This window comes from Acinonyx jubatus, chromosome C1 (genome assembly GCF_027475565.1).
Source record: "Acinonyx jubatus isolate Ajub_Pintada_27869175 chromosome C1, VMU_Ajub_asm_v1.0, whole genome shotgun sequence".
Classification (NCBI taxonomy): domain Eukaryota; kingdom Metazoa; phylum Chordata; class Mammalia; order Carnivora; family Felidae; genus Acinonyx; species Acinonyx jubatus.
In genome coordinates, this window is record NC_069381.1 from 185708807 (window position 1) to 185732218 (window position 23412).

Sequence of the window (23412 nt, forward strand, 5' to 3'; positions counted from 1 at the left end):
CTCTATTCATTTTATTTGTTTAAAAAATGGCATAGCTGGACTTCAAGTTTCTACTTTTATTGGTAGTCAGTATTTTGGTGAAGATATATCTAGGCTAGAAAAAAATTTATAAGTCTACACATTTTATTATTTTTAGGGGAAATTGGAGATAATGTATTGCTTGGCATCAGATTATCTCTTCTTATTATGGCCCAAAGTACATCCACAGCAGTATTGTGATAATTTCATCTTGTTAAATGTATTCCTGTAGGGTGAAATAGTTAGTCTAATACAGTAACAAGATTCCTAGTCCCATATCTCTGCTCTTATTCCCTCCATTTTTTTTGTCACATTAAAACACAATTGAAGTATTTTTATTTTATGTACAATGAGTTGGCATTAAGGTAGGTTATCTTGGATATCTGCAGTTAAAGTAGGTATCTTGGATGACCCATTCAAGGAAGTTCACATAGTCCAGCTTAATGAAGCCTGTATCCTTCACGTACTGACAGAAACACTGGCGGCATATGTTGAGGCTGTATTCACACATCAGACCATGCTGGTTTGAGCAGATGCAACAAGAACAAGAACCCTGGCCAGATTTCCTCAGTGGCTCCAGCAGAGCTGCTGGTGAACCAATTTGCACTCTCAGATGCAACGAGGCAAAATGTTGCTCATGTTCCCTTTAATGAGGAAATATTCATGGAGCCAATTTCATGGAATTCATGCATTTTATGTAAGAGATCACAGTTAACAGATTTTCTCTACTGGTGTAGAAAAAACTTCTACTTCTGTTGAGGGATACTCCCATGGTTGTGAGTGGATAGTATCAATTTATTTACACGATTTACTTATACCTTCCTTGTTTTAGGAAGAATGAAGACAGCCTACAAAAATACATAAAATATATTAGCAAGGTAGAAATTAAAAGAATAAAAAACAAGAATGTAACGATAAAATGGAAGTAAGAAATGTATATCTTAATGAACTGTACATACACACATACACACACGCATACATATGCGCGTGCACACACACACACACACACACCCTTGTCTATAAGAATCTACATTTCAGAATGGGAAAACCCAGTTAGTTACTAAATTCTGTGTCCATTAGATAAAAGTAATTAAGTTGATTTCCATAAAATAAAACCATTAACTATTTTTGGTTCTAGGTTCAGACAGGATTTTCTTTCAGAGAAGGATCTTCATAAAAAGAATCTTGATATAATGAGCAAATTCTTTGATATCATTTCAATATGGGAGATACATCACAATTTTCATAGATTTTCAAAAATATTTGTGTCATGTCAAGATTAATTTCAATAAAAGAAGCTCCACAGGGAGCCAGTACTTCATGGCTAGTTTGTGTTGATCTGGTTGGATCTAAGGGTAAAATTTAAATATATGGAAGAATGGATACATAATGTATTCTTCAAGCTGTCCTCCCTAACTGTTATTTCTCTCAAACAAGATTTTGATACTGATGGTATGACCATGAGTTTGAAATAATATTCTCTAACAAATACTTGGAGAATATTTACTTGAAATCAGATCAGATATACTGGTTGTAATACACCATTGATCTGACAGGAGAATGACATTCTGTTTTAAAAACTGATGAGTCTTTTATCTTGGAAAATCACTTCATTAAATTTTTGGTACAGTGAAACATTTGCTAATAATTTTGTTATTTAATTTCTATAATATGCAGAAAATTGGAGATTCTTACCGTGGCTACTGTATAAGTGAGACTGAATTAGAAAGTGTCCTAACATTTCACAAGCAGCAAACTCAGAGTGTTTGGGGGACCCGCCAATCTCCAAGTCCAGCCAAGCCAGCTACACGCTTGATGTGGAAATCTCAATATGTTCCATATGACGGAATCCCATTTGTCAATGCAGGTACTTTTTAAAAGAAATTTTTTTTAAAGGTTCAGCACACCCATGATACACTGTGAAAATGTGGTTTTCCTAAAAGTTTTCTACCAACTTTTTCACTTTGGTGGATGGCAGCTGAATGTTAATTGATGAAAATGCATATTAAACTAAAAATAAAACAAATATAACCAATTATTTTTATTATAAAATTGTATTATATTAGAATAAATAATGCTTTCTTTAGATGTATTGATAAATAGAAAATAAAAACATTAACATAGCAATTTTATTATTTTAAATATGTGTATCTGTTGAATTTTTTTTTTATGAAATTCAGATATTCTCTTCTTTCTCTTGATTTGTCTTGTGGGACAAATATGTGTTCATTTTATGTAACTCTGGACTTACTACATAGAATTTGTATGCAATCTGGAGTTACTAAACAGAATTCTAAGACTAAGATACTCAAACATCAGATGTGTTACATATGGTATTCTCAAATACCAGGCTAGTGTGTATTAAAGTGGTAGAGTTTTGGTTGTTTTTTTTAAGATTTTTAAGTCATCTTTACACCCAACATAGGGCTCGAACTTACAACCCCGAGATTAAAAATGTGTCTCCCTCTCTCTCTGACCCTCCCCCATTCATGCTCTGTCTCTCTCTGTCTCAAAAATAAATAAACGTTAAAAAAAAAAAAAATTAAAAGTCACATGCTCTACCAACTGAGCCAGCCAGGTACCCCTGAAGTGGTAGGGTTTCAAACAATTCCCAGAGATTTATCCTAGGACTGGTCAGACTCCCAAGAACATAAAAATAAGTGATTTATTTCAGGACTATGGGAATACTGAGTCAGCTGGAGGAGTTGCAGTCTTATCCTGGACCTCTGAGAGTAAAAAAAAGATACTTAGAAGAAGATGAGATAAATGTAACCTCTTCTGCCCAGGTTTCATCACTATCTTATAAAAGAGACGCAACATTTCCCCCCTCCCTAGATTTTATCCCCATGTTAACTCTCCACAGGCAACCACCACATAAATTTGGTATGTATCTTTCCAGTCTATATTTGTATACTTTGCCATACATGTTTGTCTTTGTAATATTATATTGTTTTGAATACTTTTAAATATTCATAAATAGTAAACTACAGTCTTATGTAAATTTTCACTCACACTTATTTCTTTTTTTTCCACCCTTATTTCTTGAAATCTGTACATATTGATACTTACAGACCTTAATTTAACTAATATATAACATTCCAGCATATCACCAGTAATATCAAAAATAATGCCACTAATTATCATTTAAGGTGTTTCTAACTTTTCAATATTACAAAGAATGCTGTAGTCAAATCTTGACAGTGTACATTTTCTGTTGAGGATGGAAATAAGATAATGGTGTATGCTTTAAAGTGGAGATGCTGAGTTGTAAAGTATGCCCTTTACAAGATTATTTCAAGTTGTTCTCTAAAGTGGCTGTACAGGTCCAAGTCTCCTCTCTAAAATTTTTTGGCCACATGTATTTCAGAATTTTTGGAATGTAGCATGATACTATTACAGAATAGTCCTAGCAAGTATTCTATAGACACTATCACATATCAAACACAGTAATACTTTATGGATAGTCACACTAGGAAGGATAAACAAAAGAACATAAATAGCCTTGTAAAATTCAGGTCAGGTTTTGTAGTCAAATGAGTTCCAAAAAATTTGTTTTCTGAACTTTTTCTATTTCAGAATTGTACATGAGGGAATGACGACCTGTACCAATTTTTACTTGTTTCAACAATGTATGAAAATTTCCCTTTCCTTCATTCACTTTATGACTTAGCATTGTGGACTTTAAAAATCTATATATTCTGGAAATTTTCTCATATATATACACACATATATATATAGATATATATATATATATATATGTATAGAAAGATATATATAACATATATAACAATATATGAAATCCCGTGATTCCATGTATTCATCATCTAGCTTCAACAACACTTAGCATACGGTCAGTCTTGTCTCATTTATATCCCCCTTCTTCATTCCTACCTCCAAGATGATTTTCCAGCAAATTCCAGATATCCCATTGTTTTATGTGTAATTACTAAAGTATATATTATATGCTAAAGTATATATCTCTAAAAGATAAGGACTCTTTATACACATGCATATGTTAAGTGAAGTTACATTATTAACACTTTAAAAGAATTAACTAATTTCTTAGTGTCATAGAATGTCCAAAGTTCACATTTCTTTACTTATCTAAGAATTCTTTTTCCCTAGGTTTGTTCAAATTCACTTCCAGAGTTCACAGATCACATTTGTGTTAATTTATCTCTTAAATTTTTCATCTAAAAATTTATTTTCTCTTTTCCCCCAGGTAGTTTGTCCTGTAGAGTTTGTCATATTCTGAGTTTTGCTGATCCCATCTCTGTGATGTAGTTTAGCATGTTTTTTTTTTAAATCTCCTCTATTTCCAGTGAACTATTAGATCTAGAGGCTTGATTAAATGAGGATTTAATCTCCATTAAAGTATTGTACAAAAATGCTTCATAGGTGTGCTGTGTACTTCTTATTGCTACCTATGTGCAACACCTTTTTGTGATGTTGAGATTGATCAGTGGGTTCAGTTATTTTAGAGTATTGTTAAAAAATTTTTTTGCCAATCCAAAGAGTGTGAGATGGTATTTTACTATTGCTTTAATTTGCATTTCCATATTTAGTAATAAAGTTGAACATCTTTTTATTTGTTCATTTAATATCTTATTTTTCTTTCTGAATTACCTATTAATAGTCTGCCCATTATTCTGTTTGGTTCTTTATTTTTATTTTTAAAAAATTTTTTAGTATTTATTATTGACAGAGAGAGAGAGACAGAGAGACAGAGCATGAGTGGGGGAGGGCAGAGATAGAGGGAGACACAGAATCTGAAACAGGCTCTAGGCTCTGAGCTGTCAGCACAGAGCCCAACCCGGGGCTCAAACTCACTGACAGCAAGATCCTGACCTGAGCCGAAGTCGGACGCTCAACCGACTGAGCCACCCAGGCGCCCCTGGTTCTTTAGTTTTAAAGCTTATTTGTGGTTCTTTATATTCTGCATATTCTTTGTTATATGTGTTGTAAAATACTGTTTTTTAAACTTTTTTACCTTTATGGTGTCTTTTAAATTAAAAAATTTTAATTTTTAATTCATGTCAGCTTTTTCAACACTTTTATTTATGACTGGTGTTTTTTATTTTAAATTTGAAAAGTTTGCTGTGCTCTGCTATACTCTACATGGAACTGGATATTTGACTTAAAATCATAAACTTTATAGTTTTCACATCCACTTATTTGTATTCTTTTGCTATGTAACAAATTACCCAAAACCTGATGGCTGAAAACAACAAACATTTATCTCATTGTTCCTCTGGGTCAGGAATCCAAGAGCTGCTTAGCAAGGTAGTTCTGCCTCAGGTTCTGTCACAAGACTGCTTGCTCTTAAAGTGTTGGTTGGAGCTGCAGTCATCTCACCACTTGGCTGGGGCAGAATGTGCTTTCAAGCTCACTCATGTGGCTTATTCCTTGCCACATGGGTGTCTCCACAGGGCTGCCTCACCACAGACAGCTGATTTCGCCCAGAGAGAGCAATCTAAGCAAGAGCAAGAGAGTACCCAGGATGGAAGTCACAGTCTTTTTATAACCTAGTATCAAAAATAGCATCTTGTCACTTCTGCCATGTTCATTAGAAGTAAGTTAATAAGTCTAGCCCATGCTCAAGGGGAGGGAATTACACAAGGACAAGAGTACTAGGAAAATAGGGATCATTGGGGGCCATATTATAGGCTGGTTATTACATTATTGTAGTCCCCCCTTATCCGCAGTTTCACTTTCCAAGGTTTCAGTTGCCTGTTCTCAACCTCAGTCTGGAAGCAGATGATCCTCCTGACGTTTTGTCAGAAGGTCAGTAGTAGCCTAATGCTACATCACAATGCCTACGTCATTCACCTCACTTCATCTCATCACATAGGCATTTTATCATCTCACATCATCACAAGAAGAAGAAGGGTGAGTACAGTACAATAAATTATTTTGAGAGAGAAACCCCATTCATATAACTTTTATGACAGTATATTGTTATAATTGTTCTATTTTATTAGTTATTGTAATCTGTTACTGTGCCTTAGGTTATTAATTAAACTTTATCATAGGCATATATGTATAGGAAAAAGCATAGTTTATATAGGGTTTAGTACTGTCCATTATTTCAGGCATTCACTGTGGGTCTTGGAACATATCCCCCGCAGATAAGGGGGGACTACTGTATTCTAATAGTACAAATAGAAATAAGGAAATAAATAGTTATAAAATGAAATAAAACTTTAAATGACAATATTTACTAACAAATGTACCTTTTACTAATTTCTACTTATAAGGTGGCAAATTTTATTATTAAAAATTATATGTATGTAAATATCAGTTAACATTCAGTAAATGTGGTATTATCAAATTTCTTTACCATAATGTACATTTGGTAAATATTACAATAAACTCTTATTTTTATGTTTATACATCTTAGTAAGACTTACTGATATTTTCTTTCCTTAAAGTTGCATAATCGAAAGTGTAAATTTTGACATTGCCACCACTAAGTTATTTTTATTCTAGTGTCCAGAACAGATGGATACTTCAATTAATATCAATAGTTGGTTTTGGCCTACAGGGAGTAGAGCCGTGGTAATGGAGTGTCAGTATGGGCCAAGGAGAAAAGGTTTCCAGTTAAAAAAAATCAGTGAACAGGAAAGCAGGTCTTGTCAGCTCTACAAAGCCACTTGTCCAGCCCGGTAAGCTTTATTTTTTTTTTATTTCCTTTTTTTAAATATTTCATTTTTAATAGCTAATAGACACATTTCTATTAAGTTTAAACAGTGCCAAAAAGTACACAGTGAAACCTGAGTTTCCTTTTATCCTTAACCCTATGTCTCTTTTTAAGGCAACAACTCTTAACAGTTTCTTGTGTAACCCTCCAAAGATATTCTGTGTATATGCATACATATATATCCTCCTTTACAGTCAAAAATGTTGAAATCTCAGTAAAACTTATAATATTTTCTTTCCTTAAAGTTAGGTAGTTGTGTACATTCTTTCCTGCTGTGAATTCACATTGCTTTATTTCCATTCTGAATACCTATTATGGTTATTTACTGCACAACTGTTTTGCCTCATACTAGTGTGGATGCAATGACATATACTACTCTATGCTTTGTTTTTGTTATTTCATTCCCAGTGTGTCTCAAAGCTGCCTCCATATTTGTACATAAAAACGAACTGATTCCTTCCTTTTATTTATTTATTTTAATTTTTTTTAATGTTAATTTTTTTTTAATTTTTTTTTAACGTTTATTTATTTTTGAGACAGAGAGAGACAGAGCATGAACGGGGGAGGGGCAGAGAGAGAGGGAGACACAGAATCAGAAGCAGGCTCCAGGGTCTGAGCCATCAGCCCAGAGCCCACCACAGGGCTCAAACTCACGGACCATGAGATCGTGACCTGAGCTGAAGTCGGGCGCTCAACTGACTGAGCCACCCAGGCGCCCCATTGTTTATTTATTTTTGAGACACAGAGAGACAGAGCATGAACGGGGGAGGGTCAGAGAGAGAGGGAGACACAGAATCCGAAGCAGGCTCCAGGCTCTGAGCTGTCCGCACAGAGCCCGACATGGGGCTTGAACTGACGGACCGTGAGATCATGACCTGAGCCGAAGTCGGACACTTAACCGACTGAGCCACCCAGGCACCCCATTATTTATTTATTTTAAAAATTGAAATACAACTGACAGATACCATTATGTTAGTTTCATGATTCTTTCAGTAGCCATACAATATTACATTTATGGATGAATTGTCATTTACAGAATTAGTCCTCTGATGATGGACATGTAAGCTCTGAAAAGTATTCTTTATTATTGTATATAAAACTGCAGTATAACATTATGCCTGTTTGTATACTTGTGCAAGAATACCAGTAGAATAAATTTCTTGAAATGAAATTGCTAGAGCAAAGGTTATATTCTTTTAAATGTTGACAGGTATTGTAAAGAAAGTTGTTCTTTAGAGAAATTTTACGAATTACATTCATACCAACAATGTACAAAATCAACACAGTACATTTTAAATAGAATAGGACTACAGACTGGCCACTGCTCTGGGTAAGAGTGAAAAATTTGAAGCAATAAAAGGTTTTTATTATGTTCTTTTCTAATATTTCTTTTTCAGACATTCAAATTTTTAAATTATCAAATAAATAAAATTTAAAAAGATAACATATAAAGGCAGGGTTTAGTTGATCTTTGGAACATTTTATTTCATTATCACATGTCATACACAAACCTCTGCATTCTCAAGAAATTTTTAAAGCCAGTTCAGAAGACTTTTCGTATTTAATCTGGTAATGTTAACTTTAGGCAATATTTAAACCTGACTGTGAAACAAACCTTTCAACTGCTTTTAAATATAAGCAATATAAAATCTCAGGTATAACTTAAGAGAAAATCTCTGTGTATAAAGAAATAATTTTATTCTCTGTCATTCTACAAGTACTTTTTCAGTATCTACTCCATGCTCAGCAATACATTGGGAAGGAAGGAGACTGAAAGAGTCTTAAGATTTCGCTTACTCTTGGGAAACTTAAAATATTGTTGGGGTACCTCAGGAAACAGAAAACTGTGGGAGGGGCACACGGGTGGCTCAGGTGGTTAAGTGTCCGACTTCGGCTCAGGTCACTATTTCATGAGTTCGAGCCCCACATCGGGCTCTATGCTAACAGCTCAGAGCCTGGAGCCAGCTTCATATTGTGTCTCCCTCTCTCTCTGCCCCTCCCCCACTCACACTCTGTCCCTCTCTCTCAAAATTAAATAAACATTAAAACAAACAAACAAACAAACAAACTATTGGAGAACATAATAGTATAGTATATAGTACCAAATGTGTCAATTAGCTAACTCATCAGAGAAGAAATATATCCATGCAAACTCATTAGCAGGAAAAGTACAAATTTACCTGGATGCTGAAGTTTAGATTGAATTTGGGTAGGTAGAGAATTAGAGAGAAGATAATTGTTTGTAGACCAGGAGCATTCTATAAATAAAGATATGGTGTGATTTTATTTTTGGTATCAGAGAAGGAACATTGAAATGATAAACTTCACAGAAAAAGCAATTTTATGTTTGAAGTACTTGAAAGTAAGATTAGGTGAATAAGGTAGAGTCATATGGAATGCCTTGAATGCTGCCAAGACATATGTACTTGATTAAAGAGCAGATAAATTCTTCAAGAGAGAACTACAAATGTGAGCAATTACTGTAGCATTGATATATCAAGTGGGTTTAAGGAACAAGGCCCAGAGGACCAGAAGGAGGCTATTAAAATAATCCAGGCATGAGTTTTTGTTTTATTTTTATGCTTAAGATCTATTTATTATTTATTTTTACAAGTAGCAAAGTCCCTCCATTTTTTCTAGCTTAATATACATGGATATAAAAAGCTATTGATTTTACCCTGCCTCCCACCCTGACAGAATGGGGTAAGAGGAGGTTGTGAGCTCAGAGCAGCCTCTTGATGCCAAAGTGGTTCCTTTTTACCTCAGACTTGAACTCTGGTGCTCTAATCAGTTAGACTTTTGCTGATTTCTTTTCAGTTTAAGAAAATCTATGAGTTTGTGAGCATTCTCCCCAGTGTTCGGGTCTACAAAGTCCTTGGGAAGTTCGTTACTCAGATAGGGACTGGGTTGAACTGTTACTTCACCCTTTGTGCAGCTGAAAGCTGGAGAATCCTGCTCCAGGGCATCTCTTTCACTAAAATCACCTTTTAAGTTTCTCCCAGATATCAGCTCTTCCCAAGTACACAGCAGTGAATCAGTTAATTTCACCAAATGGATTAAAATCAATCAGCTACACCTTCCCACTGCTGTTTCTAGATACATCCAACACAAAGTCTTCATTTAAGAATTTATACTGTGTTTCTTGGAAAACTCTTGTATGCACCTGCAAATCTTTTTCTTTTGTTTAGAAATATGATCATAGTATTGTGTATAGTCCCTTTGAAAAATACCAGTAAGCTTGTTTTCCTTAACAAAACATCAGAACTCAGCCCCAGAAATTAATTCACACCATTGTTGAAGAACAAGTTCATATTCTGTACGAGGATCTGGAGAATCATCAGTGCAATGAATAAATGGTTGAGTGAAGTCAAGAATGATGAAATCAGAACTCTTGAACAATGGAAAGTTGTCACTGAATGTTTTACATTTCAGAGAACTGTTCATTGCTATCCAGTTTGCATCCCTTGGAGCACTCCAGTTAAGCCTAGGAAATACACTGCCTCCACCCCCACCTCACCCTCACCCCACCCCCACCCCTCACCCTGGGGAATCCATAGCTTCATGGACTTTAGTGGTAAACTTGGGAAATTCTGGTGCCATAAGCATAGCCATGTTCTCATCATCCGACCACTACATTTCTTCTGCCTTGTCATCACTGGCTGAGAATGTGTTGGCGGATCTTCTCTTCCTGAAACCACCAGAGTTCCATCATGGAGTAAATAATCCTTCACATTCTGAGGAAGTGGAAGAAGACACACTTGATGGTAAGGCTTCAGAACAGTGGATACCACGTGGAGAAATGCCCCGTATTCATCCTCCAGCTGCTGCTGCCGCCACCACCCCCACCTCTCCCAGCACCCTCCTGGAACTCCCAGGCAGGAGTTTTTTATGGCTTTCAGAAGAATTGAGAAGAGGGAAATCCAGAAACAAAATTACTATCCATAAATATTCAGATACTTTTATTGACATCATGAGTATTCTTCATTTGCTAAGTATTATGCACTGAAATATGGCTTATTTTTCAACATAATCCTCTGAATGCTTTCTAATTTAATTTAATTTTTTAAAAGTTTAATACTTAAACTTTTGCTTGATAAGTTAGATTTTCTTAAGATTATAATATAATGAAACAAATTCTTCTTTTTTTATAAAAAGGATTTACATTAAAAAGGTACAGAAGTTTCCTGAATATAGAGTTCCTACAGACCCCAAAATTGACAAGAAAATAATCCGAATGGAGCAGGAAAAAGCCTTTAACATGCTAAAGAAGAATTTGGTAGATGCTGGTGGTGTTCTTAGGTATGACATTTATATCATTTTTTTTTTATTTTTACAAATTAGCTCCATTTACAAGATTTTTTTTGCTGTAAGAGAAACTATTATTATGTTTTCTAATTATTTCATTAAGAAAAGGTTTTTATAAGGGACATGTCTCACTAGTGATTTCCTAGGTATTAAAGCAGTTTGTTGCTGTATAAGTCATTGAGTTTATCAGCCATATGTTTGGATGATGCTGACCAAAGAATTGCATATACCATATGGAAGTTTTTCCCCAAAATGACAAATACAGGTTTAATAACACATATCATTATGTATTTCACACTTTGTTTCTGACACTTCATTAGAACCGAACTTGCAGTCACCTGTATGTATTTTTTTTACCCATCTTTGATTATCTATGACAGCCAGAAATTGATTCTAAGCCCTACATATAATTCCATTTTGTACTTTTTGGGCTTCAGGTTTTATATAAGAAGAAATATTAGCCTTCCTTCTTTCCTTCATATTCAGTCTAGGTGAAGAATTTACAGTAATGCAGTGGGATTAAATATACGGAATATAGTTTTTGTGTGAACTTTAGAAAAACTTTCAGATGTATAGAAAATGAGTAGTCAATAATTAGATCATCCAGGTTAGAGAACATTGCATATAATTTTTAAGTAGGCTCCGTTTCATGCAATATCAATCATTGCAAGCACTTTGTACAAAAGTATCAATTAAAACAGTATCCTACCAGATCATTTCATTTTCCTAGCATCTGTTTTTTGGGCACTGCACTGCTGTATGAAAGATCTGTATTCATCTTCCAGTTAATTCTCTTGCTCATTGGGGCAATTGGAGATGAGGTGCTGTTAGAGGCAGTTTATTGAGTTCCTGTCAGAGAAGATTCTTCCACATAACTCAATAGGCACTGAATTATAGCCACTCTTTGTTTAGACAGATTATAGGTGGAACACAGAAGTTATAATTTGGGGACAAAATAGGAAAATGGGAAAATACACAATTTAAAAGATGATAACTTTAGGGGTGCCTGGCTGCTCTGTCAGTTGAGTGTCTGACTTTGGCTCAGGTTATGATCTCACAGTTTGTGGGTTTGAGTCCACATGGGGCTCTCTGCTGTCAGCAGAGAACTCACTTTGGATCCTCTGTCTCCCTCTGTCTTTGCCCCTCCCTCACTTGTTCTCTTTTTCTCAAAATAAATACACACACTTTAAATGCACAAATAAATAAAAGATGATGACTTTAAAAGTCTTGTTATTTTGAGGTAAAATTTACTTAACATGAAAATTTTTTTATCATGTTTCAGAGCTGGCCTTTTTTTTTTTAATTTATTTTTTAAATTTACATCCAAGTTAGTTAGCATATAGTGCAACAATGATTTCAGGAGTAGATTCCTTAATGTCCCTTACCTATTTAGCCCATCCCCACTCCTATAACCCCTCCAGTAACCCTCTGTTCTCCATATTTAAGAGTCTCTTACATTTTGTCCCCCTCCCTGTTTTTATATTATTTTTGCTTCCCTTCCCTTAGTTCATCTGTTTTGTATCTTAAAGTCCTCATATGAGTGAAGTCATATATTTGTCTTTCTCTGACTAATTTCGTTTAGCATAATGCCCTCCAGTTCCATCCAGTAGTTACAATTGGCAAGATTTCATTCTTTTTGATTGCTGAGTAATACTCCATTGTATATATATACCACATCTTCTTTATCCTTCCATGGACATTTGGGCTCTTTCCATACTTTGGCTACTGATAGCACTGCTATAAACATTGGGGTGCATGTGTCCCTTCGAAACAGCATACTGGTATCCCTTGGATAAATACCTAGTAATGAAATTGCTGAGTTATAGGGTATTTCTATTTTTAATTTTTTGAGGAAACTCCATACTGTTTTTCTAGACTGGCCGCATCAGTTTGCATTCCCACCAGCAGTGCAAAAGAGATCCTCTTCTTCCACATCCTCACCAACATCTCTTGTTGCCTGAGAGGTTAATGTTAGCCATTGTGGTTTTGAGTTGTATTTCCCTGATGACGAGTGATGTTGAGCATTTTTTCATGTGTCAGTTGGCTATCTGATGTCTTCTTTGGAGAAGTATCTATCCATGTCTTTTGCCCATTTCTTCACTGGATTGTTTTTTGGGTGTTGAATTTGATAGGTTCTTTATAGATTTTGGATACTAACCCTTTATCTGATACGTCGTTTGCAAATATCTTCTCCCATTCCGTCAGTTGCCTTTTAGTTTTGTTGTTTCCTTTGCTGTGCAGAAGCTTTTTATCTTGATGAGGTCCCAGCGGTTCATTTTTGCTTTTGTTTCCCTTGCCTTCGGAGACATGTCAAGTAAGATGTTGCTGTAGCTGAGGTCAAAGAAGTTGCTGCCTCTTTTCTCCTTTAACGTTTTGATGATTTCCTGTCTAACATTTAGGTCTTTCATCCATTTTGAATTTATTTTTGTGTATGGTGTATGAAAGTTGTCCAGTTTCATTCTTCTACATGTCGCTGTCCAGTTTTCCCAGCACCACTTGCTAAAGAGACTATCTTTATTCCATTGGATATTCTTTCCTGCTTTGTCAAAGATTAGTTGGCCATACGTTTGTGGGTCCATTTCTGGCTTCTCTATTCTGTTCCATTGATCTGAGTGTCTGTTTTTGTGCCAGTACCATACTGTCTTGATGATTACAGCTTTGTAATACAGCTTGAATTCTGGAACATGAAATTTAAAATACGATTTTCATATATATTTAACTCCTATACCCCTCCTTTACTTTAGGGCCAGAGTAAAAGTCTATAAAGGTTCATAAAGATTTTTATTTAATTGAGTATAGAACCAACTTAGAACAAGCAGAGGACATTTTAAGATTTATTTATTAGTTTTAAATTGCTAATTATATTCATTTAATATGATATCATATAATCTTTTCTTAAAAGGTTATTCTTTTTCTTGATGAGGTTTAACATAAGTAACTATGATCTGTGCCTTTGTTTAATAGCATAATTTTAAATATTTCCACTTCTCAGATGGTATGTACAGTTACCTACAAAGCAAGCTCATCAGTATCACGAGTTAGAAACTTCCTGCCTTGCTTTGTCACCTTCCCCTTTTCCTGTGCCTTCTCTTGAAGAAGAGGAAACTGCAATTAGGGATGAAAATTGCGCATTACCCTCACGTCTACATCCTCAAGTAGCACATAAGATTCAAGAATTAGTGTCACAAGGAATAGAACAAGTGTATGCAGTAAGGAAACAGCTAAGGTATGGTAAAAACAAATTGTTCTTTTACGTTTTTCATTTTTGTTTGTTGGTTTAAATAATACACTTACCAGGGTGCCTGGGTGGCTCAGTTTGTTAAGTGTCCAACTCTTGATTTCAGCTCAGGTCATGATCTCACAGTCGTGGGATTGAGCCCTGCATTGGTCTCTGCATTGAGTGTGGAGCCTGCTTAGGATTCTCTCTCCCTCTCTCTCTCTCTGTCCCTCTCCCACATACATGCATGCATGCTTTCGCTCTCTCTCAAAATAAATAAACATTAAAAAAGTAAAAAAATAATAACACTTTTATTATCATAGACATTTTCCAGGATTTATGCTATCAGAGTAGATAAGGATTATAATTTATTAATTTATTAAAATAATCTTATTATGAACTGATCATTTTGTAGCAGATCTTTGGCAAGCCATGAGTAATGATTCAAATTACTCATTTAAAATATTCCATAATCAGATTTAACAAATTGGACTATTTCTGAATGATATATAAATTGAATTATATAATAAATACCTTTAAAAAAAACCTTTGTAGAACCAAAGATTTTAAAACCTAGGCCAAGATACTTATTTAAGCTATTTGAAATGCAATTAAATGTATTACAACAAAAGAACATGGATAGTTCTTTTTTTTTTTTTTACTAGAAAGCATTTTATTAACGGAAGTTATAAAGCAATATTCATTTACGTACATAGATCTTTGTATGATTAAATTATATGTAGCACTCTGGTCCAATGTCATTGATACTCAAGATACAATAATTATTATGTGGTGCTTACTATGTATGTAACAGATATTGTATGTACTTTATATGCACGATCTCATTTATTCCTGCAACTTTATAAAGTTGATATATTTACCTCCATTCTTCACATGAGAAAATGGACACTATGAGTGGTTAAATAACTGGCTTAAGAGGTAGAGGCAGAACTGAAATCTAGATCTAATTCTACAGCCTGTGCTCTTTACCATGATTTCTGATATTTATTCCTGGCCTTATTCCTACTAGTTATAGTGTAGTTATAACTAGTTACAGTAGTCTGATCTAAACAACACAGTGAGTATTTCCTAGGATTATTTCTTAATTAATATATGATTTTTCCTATTTAACAACTTTCTTAGACATTTATATTCATTTTCATTGGGGCATTGTTAGAACAGACCCCAAATTTGGTAAAACCATACATTATTTACTAAACTTGAATCTTAAGAACAGAGGTATAATACAGCTCTGCAGTATGGTCTATAGAATGTAATGCACGAAGCACATAAATACTGCACTTTATCATTTCTTTTTTTTTTCCATTTTATTTAATTTATTTTTTTAATTTACATCCAAGTTAGTTAGCATATAGTGCAATAATGATTTCAGGAGTAAATTTCTTAATGCCCCTTACCCATTTAGCCCATCCCCCCCTCCCACAACCCCTCCAGTAACCCTCTGTTTGTTCTCTGTATTTAAGAGTCTCTTCCCCCTCTCTGTTTTTATATTATTTTTGCTTCCTTTCCTTTGTGTTCATCTGTTTTGTATCTTAATGGACTTTATCATTTCTTTTATGTATTTGTATACATTTATATGTCAGTGCTGTCTTCTATTTCTATACTCTCTTTTATCTACTTATAAAATTGGAGCAGATCACATTTTATATAGTAAGTGATGCCTTTTGGCAACAGTGTAAGATGATGTAGGCCCAAGCTTTCTTACTTACTGGCTAGATGTATAGCTTTGGCAAATTATTTAATGTCAGCAGCCCTCAGTTCCCTCATCTGTAAAGTGAGAATGATAATTGCACTTTCTTCACAGGATTATAGTAAACATTAATGGAGATCCTTGATGTCAAATGTTTAGTACACTGCTTGACATCATTAACATTCAAAACATATTATGCCTAAACTGAAAATAGTGATTCTTTTAAAAATTCATAAAAATGTCAAAGCTCACTCTAAGATACATAGGTGTTTAATGAAAATACTACATTTTTTAATCCATATGATTTCTTTGATTTAATGTATGAAAAAATTTAAACTGGAAAAATATAAATTATAAAGCTATAAACCATGCTTTACAGAAGTTTATGCTAAAAAAGAACCTTTTTCTCATTTTATCTGAAGTATATTGCTAGATTATTTATGTTTTTATTTTGTTTTATGCTCTCCACAGAAAATTTGTGGAAAGAGAACTATTTAAACCTGATGAGGTGCCTGAAAGACATAACTTATCCTTTTTTCCAACTGTAAATGATATTAAAAATCACATCCATGAGGTACAGAAAGCCTTGAGAAATGGAGATAATGTGTATAACTCAGATATTATTCCAGCAACGGTATGATTACAACTGTAATTCTTTGTTTTATTATAGAATCTTTCTCTATTACTTTTGGCCTTATAGTGGTGGTTGTTAATAGGCCATATAAATGATTGTGATGAAAGAAAAAAAAGTCTCTTAAAATGTAAACACTGTGAACCCTCAGATGATGATTTGACTGAAATTTGTATATTACTGTCACAAGAAGAAATATCAGTGAATAGCCATCTCTGACTATAATAACAATAGTAATCTTCATTCAAAAATCAACATTATTTTATCTCTGTATAAAGTATCTTATTCATCTAACAGATATTTATTGAGTATATACTGTGTATATCTCCCTCTCTTTTTAAATAGGTTGACAACTTTCAGTACAATAGTTCAGACTTGAATACACAGCATTTTTGTATCTACAAAGGGATGATATTGGTTCTGTATGCCATCTATGGGTATCAGTTTTACGTCAACTGTGATGCTTTAATTACCCCTGAATATTGGTCATTTCTATGAAAATTTTGCTTACTCTGAAGGGAATAATATAATTACTCAAAAACTAATTATAGTACAGACTGTAATTATGGCATTAAAATCCTAGTAGCAATACCTTTTGCTCTCCATGTTTTTACTATCCAAATTATGTCTTCTTAACTGAATAGATTCAGATTTTAAGCTAGTCCTACTATTCTTTTCCATCCAAAACTCTCTTGATTATTCACTGTCCAAAGTTCAGGAAGTAAAATGGATTTGTTTAGTGATGATCTTTGCCATCTCTGCTTGCTATCTGAATTTTTGCTATCTGAAATTGGGAAGCTTATGTATTTGGATGGTGAAGTATACTCGTGCTTTAAGAATATAAACAAGTGAAGAGAGTAATCACTGAATAAACACAATTGTACTGTCATTGAATAAAATATGACAGTTGTATTGATGTTTTAAAATATTTTGCAATATAAATTCTTTATTGTTTTTACTGAAATAAATGTTTCCATTTCAGCTTCAGTGGACTACAGATAATGGGCATATTCTCAGAGAGACTGTGACAGTTACATTTGCAGAAGGTATGTTATCCTGAATATCTTTAAAATATAAAATCAGTGTCAAAACTGGAAGATACTTATTTTTTTCAATTTTTAAAAAATGTGTATTTTGAGAGAGAGAGAGAGGGAGGGACAAAGGGAGGGAGCAGGAGAGCAGGAGAGCATGAGAGGGGGAGGGGCAGACAGAAGGAAAGAAAGTATCCGAAGCAGGCTCTGCACTGTCAGCACAGAGCCAGACATGGGGCTTGAACCCACAGACTATGAGATCATGACCTGAGACAAAATCAAGAGTCAGACATTTAACTGACTAAGCCACCCAGGTGCCCCAAAACTGGAAGACATTTAAGGTATTATCTCATCTAATCAAATTTTATGGATGAGGAAACCATGGCCAAAAGAGACAAGAGCAACTATGTTAGGTTTTGTCAAAATAATTCCAGCTGTTTAAACTTCCTCATGTGTATTATTCAGCCATAAAAAAGGATGAGCTGTTGCCTTCTGTGACAACATGGATGGACCTAGAAGGTATTATGCTAAGTAAAATAAATCAGACTGACAAGGACAAATACCATATGATTTCCCTCATATGTGGGATCTAAAACCAAAACAACTGAATAAACAAAAAGCAGAATCAGACTTCAAATACGGAGAACAAACTGATAGTTGCCAGAGGGGAGGGATGGTAAGGTAATGGGCAAAATGGGTGAGGAGGAGTGGGAGATACAGGCTTCTAGTTATGGAATAAATAAGTCATGGGAATAAAAGGCACAGCATAGGGAATATAGTCAATAATGTTGTAATAGTGTTGTATGTTGACAGATGATAGCTACACTTGTGAGCATAACATAACATATAAAGAAGTTGAATCATGTGTTATACACCTGGAACTAATGTAACATCGTGTGTCAACTATACTAAAACAAATTGAAAATAAAAAATAAGGGATGCCTGGCTGGCTTAGTTGGAAGAGCATGTGACTCTTGATCACGGGGTTGTGAGTTTGAGCCCCACATTGGGTGTAGAGATTAAAAAATATGTATATAAATAAACTTTAAAAAATAAAAAATTTCCTCACATAATCAGCTTTTATTCTTTATGATTAAAATTTTGAGGCTGACTACTAGTACAGTTTACTCTAAAGTTAGGCTAATTCCAGTAGAAATAACCCTAAGGTACCTTGATCAGGAAGCTATTGTCCATTTTGTATGGTTTGTTTTTTCTCATATGTGTACTCTTATACTCTCTTACTGGTCCAGATTTATTTCACCTTTTTTTTCCCCTTTCTTCTGAAAACATGTTTTCTCCACTTTTATATGGCAAACTTCTCTCACCAATGAAATCAATCTCTTTGGCTTTAAGTGTTCTCTTAACTTCACCCCCTGTATAAAGTTAGACATTCACTCTTTGTACTTACCTCTGCATTTAACATGGTATCCTTTTGTTTATAGGTCTGTATCTTTCGTTATGATTTGAACTTCTCAGGGGCAAAGATTGTATTTTATTCAAGTTAACATACCTAGTTCCTAGCATAATGCCTGCTACAAAGTTAATATCTAAATAAATGCTTTAGAATAAATTAATGAATAGCTATATACGGTACAATTTTTTCTTTATTCTTTGATTGATTAACCTTTAAGAGAGCCTGTGCATAGAGAATAACGTTCAAATTCCTTAACATTATTCATTTGTTCTGCACATATTTTACTCACTGTGATAAATGTTGGACATAAAAAAGAACAAGTTTCTTGCTCCATTGAATTTCAAGTTTAGCAAGAGAAAAAGACACTATAAACAAATATATTCTAATTACTGTTATAAATAGTGCCATGAGAGAGTTGTGCAAAATTTTGTGGGAATAGTGATAAAGACATAACTTAATCTGGAGAGTAGGGAAGTGACACTTGAGAAAGTGGCTTTTAAACTAAGGACTGAAGAATGGTTAGGAATCTGCCAATCAAAGGAATAGCTTTCAAAGCTTAGCAACAGAGAGCTTGGTCATGTTCAAGGAACTTAAAAAGCTGGTATGGTTCTAAGGGTAGAAAATGCTTGGAGATAAAAATGGGTATGCAAAATGGGCTTAGGAGGCCCTTTCAAGCTGTCCAAATGAAAAGTGATAGTGGTTTGGTGTACAGTTGGTGGCATTTATACTATAATTGGACAGATTTTAAGAGTTTTTTAAAAAGTAGAATTCAAAGGTTTGATTGTTGATTGAATAGGTGTGAGAGGTAAAAGAATGGGAATGATCTGGGATGACTCGGGAGTTTCTTCCAAGAGCAACTGACTGATAGTAACATTTACTGAGTTAGGCAACACTGGCATAAGAATAGGATTTGGTGGTGGCAGGGGAAGAGAAAAGAAGCTCATAAGATCAGGTTTGAAAACCTTGGGTATCAGAGCCATTTCAATGGAACGGATTAGGAAGAAGCCATCTTGGGATGGTTGAAAAGTAAATACGGGTGATGAATGAAGAAGTAGAGACAGTGTGCTGTGAAGGGAATATGGAGTTGAGGGAAGGGATTTTCAGATAAGAAATATCTCAAGAGATAGATGAAGATGAAGGTACTTGATAGCTTTGGTGATGGGAAGCTGAGGAAATTTCTGATAGTTTCTTTTCTCTTTAAGTAAAAGTGCTAAGAATGAAAAAGATCTCAGGAAGTGTGGCCAAGATTGGACATTTGAAATCCTTTATAACATAGAGTGAGAAGAACACTGTAAGGTTGTCAGTATAGCTGAAGGTCCTGTTGAAGTTGATGATCATGAATTGGTATTAGTAGTAGTAGCAAGTTTCTTTTTCAGTGGCATTCAACTTCGCACATATAGGCACTGGAAGCCATTTTCATTCAATGTTAGGATTTTATCAGGGGTTATAACAAAGTACAGAGAGGCAAAGGAGTTTAGGGTATTTGCAAGGAGTGACTGAAATTATAAACTTAAGACTCTACTAAGCTAAATGGGGAGAGAATTTTATTAAGGGAGAGGTTGATCTGAAGAAAACTGAGAAATCAATGGACTGGAGGGTCACATGAGGTTGAACAACAATTGTAGTGAAGTACTTGAGCAAAATCTTTGGAAAAATAAGAGGCTGTGATCAAAGAATGGGATATTTGAATTAGAGATTTTTAGATTTAGAATAGATGAGGTTGTGACAGTAGTAGTAGCAACAGAGTGAAGTAGAATGACAATTAGAAATGAAGAAGCCAAAAAGTGAAATAAATCAGACAGAGAAAGAAAAATACCATGTGATTTCATTTGTATGTGGAATCTGAAACCAAAACAAATAAGCAAATGAAAAGCAGAAACAGACACATATATACAGAGAACAAACTGATGGTTGCCAGGGGGTCGGGCGGTACAGGGATGGGCGTAATGGGTGAAGGGGATACAGGCTTCCAGTTCTGGAATAAACAAGTCATGCGGATAAAATGGAATATAGTCATTGGTACTGTAATGGCATTGTATGGTGCCAGATGGTAGCTACACTTGGGGTGAGCATAGCACAACATATAAACTTATTCAGTCACTATATTTTACACCTGAAACTAATGTAACAATGTGTGTCAACTATACTTCAGTTTAAAAAAGAGGGAATGAAGAAGCCAAGAAATGTGAGAGTGTTGTTTAATCCTCTTAGCAGTCCTTTGAAGAAGATTTTTATTTTGCAAATGAAGAAACTGAAGTTAGAAACCGAGTTAAGTAGCATGTTGAAAGTTACAGAGAAAAGCTAGTGCTTAAATCCATCCTTGTCTGACATTAGGGCCATTTTTTAAAATTACTTAGTGTGAAAACAGTAAACAGTTGTTGATAATTGGTTTTTGATTGACTGAGATGAATTTATTTGGGTTAGTACATAAAAATTACATGAGAGGAACTACATTCCCTAAGGACAATTACTTTAGCAATTGAAGTATTAAGAAAACAGAGATTTGTACTCCTCATTTATTCCAAAATGAGTTATTGAAAGAAATTTAGTACTGTTATTATTGAGGACCCACTTTATGTCAGGCATTATCCAGGCACTAGGGCTACCGAAGACGAATTAAGTTTGGTCTTTGTAATTGAGACTCAATAGGTTTCACACATCTAGAGAAGTTTAGGTGTAGTTCAGCATCATAGCACAGAAAATGGGCTAGATTAGAGTTACAGAATCTTTCAAGGAAAGAAAAATACTGTTTCCTATGTTTCTGGAAATAGTGGACAAAATAATTTCTTTTTTTTTTTAGTGGAAAAAATAACTTTTTTTTTTTTTAATGTTTATTTATTTTTGAGAGAGAGACAGAGCATGAGTGGAGGAGGGGCAGAGAGAGAGGGAGACACAGAATCCAAAGCAGGCTCCAGGCTCTCAGCTGTCAGCACAGAGCCCGACGCGGGGCTGGAACTCACGGACCGGACCGTGAGATCATGACCTGAGCCGAAGTCGGATGCCTAACCGACTGAGCCACCCAGGTGCCCCATAGTGGAAAAAATAACTTCATAAAGTCATTTCCAAACCTTTGACTTTATTTCCTATTCCAATTGTGATAGTAAATGTTGTAATAAAATGTAGCATGCCAGAAGCCATAAATGTTATTTTATTTTGACAACTTATTTTTTTATATAACTTAGGAAATTCACCAGGAGAATCAATTAGCACCAAAGTAGAAACAAATCAGACAAGGGGTTCTTTGTCTCCAGAGCCAGCCCACTTGCTCTCTTCACTTTCCTCATTTCAGCCAAAAGTATTTACTCAACTGCAGGTAGGTAGCCAGTGAAATAAACAAATTTGAAGCCTTTCCCTTTCTTCCTCAATCTCTCCTCTTCTAGGTATTTTATAGAATTGTTATAGAATCGTAATAATGATCAAAGATGTTTTTATTATTAATTTCCTGACTTTTTTGTATCTTGATATAAGATAATTTAAACAATACATTTTGAAAAAGTTGGAGTTGACCATGCATGCAATAAAATTTAGTTGTACTACTATTCCTTTGATTCTTGTTTCTGTCCTCAATATTTGTTAGTAACTGTACCATTATATTTTATTCTAATTGTGTGTGAAAAGAATAATATATCCTATGAAAAAATTATACTTAGTAAATTTAAACATTGATGTAACTCTTTTCGGTTTAAAAGGGTTTGCAGTTGCAACCAAGATTCACTTCTCCTGATGGATCACCGACTCTGATATCAGTAAATAACCACCCTTCCTCCAGTCCTTCAAGACTTCTGGACTCATTAGAAAGTACTGTAATGAATAATAATTCTCTACTGCTTGGTCAAAGTCATAGCCTTCAAACAGATACATGCCTGACCCCAAACAATAGCATTATTACCTCTACCATGGGTAACCTTCCAGGACCAGATCAAAATCTAGCTGCAATGGACCAGCTGGTGCAAGTTGGAGATGTTGAGGATACAGAGAATATGGAAGGAAGTGTTCATCGGATTCTGTTGGGAAATGTGCAAACCATCCCAATACAAATTATAGATAACCACCCAGCTATTAGTAAGTTAAAAGCAACTTGTGATTTTATTTTTTTTAACCTTCATGGACTATCAGTGCTATTGTTTTTAATTTAAATTTGAGTTAGTTAACAGTGTAGTATTGGTTTCAGAAGTAGAATCCAATAATTCATCACTTCCATATAACACCCAGTGCTCATCCCAGTAAGTACCCTCCTTAATGCCCATCATGCATTTAGCCTATACCCCCACCTACCTCCCCTCCAGCAACACTCTGTTCTCTGTATTTGAGTCTCTTATGGTTTCCCTCCCTCTTTTGTTTTTATCTTATTTTTTCTTCCCTTCCCCTGTGTTCATATGTTGTTT

The 23412-nt window shown here is 34.6% G+C and overlaps 1 protein-coding gene and 2 pseudogenes across 19 annotated transcripts in view; 1 reads left to right on the forward strand and 2 right to left on the reverse strand.

Moving 5' to 3' along the window:
• CARF (calcium responsive transcription factor) overlaps positions 1–23412 on the forward strand; it is a 99627-nt gene that overhangs the window by 27847 nt on the left and 48368 nt on the right. For 14 of the 19 annotated variants that reach the window (XM_053215589.1, XM_053215587.1, XM_053215588.1 and 11 more), the window contains exons 8-16: positions 1696–1885; positions 5738–5907; positions 6508–6683; positions 10874–11017; positions 14016–14249; positions 16423–16585; positions 17565–17628; positions 22210–22340; positions 22717–23089. In XM_053215589.1, coding sequence (XP_053071564.1) covers positions 1696–1885; positions 5738–5907; positions 6508–6683; positions 10874–11017; positions 14016–14249; positions 16423–16585; positions 17565–17628; positions 22210–22340; positions 22717–23089 — 1645 coding nt within the window. The remainder of the gene's footprint in view (positions 1–1695; positions 1886–5737; positions 5908–6507; positions 6684–10873; positions 11018–14015; positions 14250–16422; positions 16586–17564; positions 17629–22209; positions 22341–22716; positions 23090–23412) is intronic. The other 5 variants (XM_053215598.1, XM_053215596.1, XM_053215597.1 and 2 more) reach the window with 2 other exon arrangements.
• LOC113598311 (40S ribosomal protein S29-like) lies at positions 341–790 on the reverse strand (annotated as a pseudogene).
• Positions 8380–10532, reverse strand: LOC106978282 (cell division cycle protein 123 homolog; annotated as a pseudogene).